Genomic DNA, 5,035 nt, shown 5'->3' with positions numbered 1-5,035 from the left:
TATAGTTTTTAGATTAGTTGCGGCTCCTACTTCCACTGGTAAATTCAGGCCTATTACTGGTGGAGAGAGAATCAGGTGTTGCAGCAAAAACTACCTTTTCTTTTTAAGTTGTAATAAATCGCATTGAGGTGCTACTGCTGTATTTAAGTAAAATTACACATGCCAAATGAATGAAAACAATTACACATGCCAAATATGTGATCCCATAATATGGTCACTGACGCTGTCTGTGACAATTGTACTGTTCTGTAACACCACATAAAGCTTAAAGGCAGTACATGTTCCCTAAGGCAGTGCACAGCTCCCCATTTATATGAGAATTCCTTGCATATTAGCTTTGAAAATGGCCAGAACTCATTTTTTTATATTTGCCCCTATAGACTTTATTGGGGCTTGGCATTAAGTTCACAATTTTCAGACTTCCCTCCCGATGGGTGTAACAAGCGCCCCGTGAACCAAACCCAGACACATTCGCTCATCCCCATCTATACTACACTACTGTTGGAAAGTTAACACGTTGCAATAGATATTAGTACCAGTTGAATTATACCAGCCCTCAGACATGGCATATCTTGTGGCAGAGAAGAAGTACTGCAGACAAGATCACTGGAATGAGAGTGAATATTGCAACAAAAGCTGCTTTTTAAAATTTTATATTTAAATTGGCCATTCTTTTTTTTCTTGTTATTTTTGGCTGACATTCTGCTTTAAGTAAATGAAACATGACAGTAACATGGACGCTACCAGTGATTGTGTCTGCTGTGTGGTTATAATTCTGTCCCTCTTGTATCAGCATTGTATCACCAAAAATTAAAAATATGCAAAAAAGACTACTGTATTTCTCTGATTTTCTGGATCTGCGTTCTTATTCCTGGTCAGTGACTCAAAGAATTAAAGCCAGCAGGTCAGCATATTAGCCAGGCAACTAGCCTTTTTAAGAAGGAGGTCAGCCCCTTCTTATGATATGACAAAAAGTTTGCCCTACATAGATCCTGATGTGCTTCTTTTTCATTTTGATGTAGCTTCCTGTTAGTTTAACTTTAGTTTAAAAATAATCTTATTTTGTCCACAAACTAGCTGAATGCTTAGCTGAAAAAAGAAAACATTCCCCATGAATGTCCCCGTGTAGTTAATCTCTCTCTATCAAGAACCATGTAAGTTACTTATTTTCTTATTGTTTACTAAGTCAATAATCTGAATCAGCAGGTTTCTCATTATATAGGTTCTGATTGGCACTCACTCTTCTTTCCAGTATATATTCTCCAGCTCAGCGCTTGCCTTATTTATCTAGCAAATTACCAAGGAAGCCACAGCTAGAATGGCTTATTATAATACATTAGTGCTACTGACAATCTTCATTTTCTCTGATGCATTCCACTGGGTAAGTGATTGTGATGTTAATAATGATGTAATTACATAAACATGTACGGTAGCAATGTACAACGGCACTTCAAGTATTTATTTGTTTATATTGTACATTCATATACAGGATAGATAGATAGATAGATAGATAGATAGATAGATAGATAGATAGATAGATAGATAGATAGATAGATAGATAATTAGATAGATAGATGTTTTCTTTTTCTTGAATGATTCACTGTAATGTGTGCTTTGCAGCTATTTTTATTCATGTTGGAAAATACTTTCTAAAGTACACATAAAATAACATGAAATTATTGTACATTTGTGACTACAAAATATAGTCTGTCTTTCTTTTGTGTGTCATTTGTTTATATTGTAAGGTTCATTTCCTTTCTTAGTTTCAACTATACTTCCAATATTACTAATATTTTCGATGAGATGTTATTTTCTGTCCCTGAAACTTTTAACCTTGCTGGGCACATAATTTACACAATTGACTAATATTGTGGCTTCTGATTTTAGTCATATGGCTTTATTTCATGATCTTATAGTGTATTTATTATAAACATCCTGTCACTTGCTTTACTTTGGGGCTGTGTGGACTCAGGGAACCTCTACACTGCTGGCAGTGTGGTTCAGCTTCACCTTCAAGAAATGTAGCATTACATTGTAACATTCATCCAGACCCTGACAGGCTGGGCACAAAGATGCTAGGCAATTAGTGAGCTGGAATGTGTAACTCCTCAAAGCAATTCTTCCTCATTAACATTTCTTCATTTAACATTCTAAAGTTGTTGGTTTCCAGGTGCAGTGGGACCAAATACAGAAGTTTAAGTACACATATACAGGGGTCTTAGATTAGACCTGAACTCAAAAAATGCAGATTTGTTATGTTATAGGAAACATCTGCAAACTGTGCAAAACGGCAAAACTTTTTTTCATAGTTTTGGATGAAGTTGGGGTATGTTTGAGCCCCTGTCAAGTTTTTAGTGCTGCCTGTGTCCCCGCTGAGGAGATTCACCCTCTTTCTGTGTTCTTCTGATCACTGTCACCAGAGTATTAATACAGGGTGAATATTCCAATTGGGACACTTGTTCTGGTCTAAGAGGGGGAAAAATTCCCTTTACTTAAAGTTATACTAAATTCAGGAGGTAAATCTTAAAATGACATTCAAGTACCTTAACGATTAACAAAAATGTATCTTATCTGTGTACCACTCAGCTGTAGATCCTCAAATCATCTCTGAATTGGTGCTGACACTGTCCTTCCTTCTGGAGGGTGGCTACTTTTGTTCCCCATGGTCCCTGTGCGGGTTGCAAAGTAGCCACTGCTCCAAGCTCCCTCCTGTGATGGACTACAATCTCAGTACAAACTTGAAAACTATGAGATTGTAGTCCATCACAGGAGTGAGCTTGGAACAGTGGCTACACAAATAAGCTACATTTTTGTTAATCGTTAAGGTACATGAATGCATTTCTAAGATTTAACTCCTGACTTTAGTGTCACTTTACTTGCTTATTGATTTCCTCTCGCTTCCTGTTTTGTCTATAAGGCAGGAAAGGGAAATCTTTACAATAGGACGGTATTGGGTTAAATTAGTGTTCTCTGGAAAATTAAAGTTAATACAAAGTTTTGACCTTAAATATACTTTATGTGGACTCCTCCACCTTTTTGTATTTTAGAAAGTTTCTTTAGTAACAGAAACATTTGCAGCACATCGATAAGCCAAGAAAAAATGCTAAAGAGAAGATCTGCATGCCATTTCTGCACTGTTCAGCCAAACAAATCAATTTGCCATTGTGTCTGCAGATCTGCTTTGTAAAAAAATATTGTATAGCTTTTCACAGGTAATCCTTAAAGAAGAGTGAAATACCAAATGTTGGCCACTAGATGGAGCTGAAGATCATAAGAAATAAATAGATGTTAGTAAATAAATAAAGATGGAGAGTATGAGCATATAAATATTACCATTTCTATCCCATAGCAGCAATTGTTACATTTATATGCTCATCCCCTCAAGCGTTCTCTAGAATTGTGACATTGTATATCGTAACATGTATTTATTTCCTATGCTCCTCAGCTTCATCAAGTGGCCACAATGCGATATTTTCCTGATTCACACATAGAATAATATTACACCAGAAGAGAAAATACACTAAAAACATTTGATTGTGTACCATTCTCACAATAGCTGGTTAATGAGCATGGTTGTACCTGCAGTTTGGCTGGATGAATAAGCTATGCAAATGTTTTTTTATAAATAGACCCCCTACAGCAAGGGTATCCAAACCTCTATTTGTAAAACTGCAAATCCAGTGAGGCATTGCAACACTGACAACCAGGCATGATTCCCAGAGACAGATGCATGATGTGTTTTGCAGTTTGACCACAGCTGGAGGGCTGAAGTTTGGCTAGCTTGGTCCTAGAGTCTAATTACTGCTATGTAAATCATCTGGTTTAAAGGATATTGTGCACACAGCCCGGCTTATTCATCACCATGAAAGAAAATCCATTTCTTCTCGTTTTAAGGCACAAGGCACGCATGGGGAAGCCGATTCAAAGTGTCCTCTGGCGGTAAAGGTTCTAGATGCTGTGAGAGGAATCCCAGCAGCCAAGCTGCCTGTAAAGGTGTTTAAACAGAATGAAAATAAGAGCTGGGATCTGATCTCTTCTGGGTGAGCCAGCCACTTCAACCTTATAAATGAATAAATAAATACATGTGTTATGCCAGTGTACTTCCTCTGTCACAGCACAAATATCACTTTGTATAAAAAAAGGAAAACGCAGCATACATTTAGGTATTACACATTACAGTAAGGCATATTTTGTTTTCCAGAATTACATCCACTGACGGGGAAATCCATAACCTCACTACTGAAGAACAGTTTGTAGAAGGACTTTATAAGCTGGAATTTGCCACAAAACGATTTTGGAGTAAGCTTGGTCTTTCCCCATTCCATGAATACGTTGATGTAAGTTGATGTTTTGAGGTTACTAATGACCCAGGAGATTCACCAAGGTGTATGCTATTATCATAAGAAAAAGAAATCCCTGCTTCTATGAGGTTTACATAGAAATATGGAAGCTGCATGTGCTGACTTGGTTTTGACGGTGCACGTTCCAAAGCAATACACGTGATCCTTAAATCACCAATACATTTTCTAAATTCCCAGAGCTGGTAGTTTTTCACATTAGGCTCCTAGCATACAGAAGCAGTATGAATAATGTAGCTGGCTACAGTGGCGTAACAATCGCCATAGCGACCCAGGCAGCCGCTATGGGGCCTGGGGCACAGGGGGGCCCGGCCAGATGCCGAGCGGACCGCCTGGGTCGCTATGGCATCCTCTGCTGGTGGCTTTCATTGGCGGCTCTGAAGAGGAACACGCCGCTGTTCAGACCACTGACAGTAATCTGTGCAGCAGCGCGTTCGTCTCCACAGCCGCTGCCGAGTCAATGAGAGCCAGCAGCGGCGGTGGAGGATTCCAGACCCGGCAGTGGAGGAGGAGGCGGGGCCCGTGGTCGACAGCAGGGGAGGAGGCGGGGCCCGGTGATGGAGAAGTAGGCGGGCCCGGCGACGGAGGAGGAGGCGGGGCCCATCAGCGAGCCTGGAGCAAGAGGAGGCGGACAGGTAAGGAGTGCGACCAGCCCACCTGAGGGTGACCCTGCAGAG

The 5,035-nt window shown here is 39.7% G+C and overlaps 1 protein-coding gene across 1 annotated transcript in view; it reads left to right on the top strand.

The window, feature by feature from the left end:
• Positions 1-1,272: 1,272 nt before the first annotated feature.
• Positions 1,273-5,035, top strand: part of TTR (transthyretin) — a 5,899-nt gene continuing 2,136 nt past the window's right edge. The window contains exons 1-3 of the mRNA XM_018555313.1: positions 1,273-1,381; positions 3,895-4,040; positions 4,202-4,337. Coding sequence (XP_018410815.1) covers positions 1,319-1,381; positions 3,895-4,040; positions 4,202-4,337 — 345 coding nt within the window. The 5' untranslated portion in view covers positions 1,273-1,318. The remainder of the gene's footprint in view (positions 1,382-3,894; positions 4,041-4,201; positions 4,338-5,035) is intronic.

The sequence above is a fragment of the Nanorana parkeri genome, unplaced genomic scaffold (genome assembly GCF_000935625.1).
Source record: "Nanorana parkeri isolate BGI_ZX_2015 unplaced genomic scaffold, ASM93562v1 scaffold191, whole genome shotgun sequence".
NCBI lineage: Eukaryota > Metazoa > Chordata > Amphibia > Anura > Dicroglossidae > Nanorana > Nanorana parkeri.
This window is presented reverse-complemented; position numbering and strand designations above follow the sequence as displayed.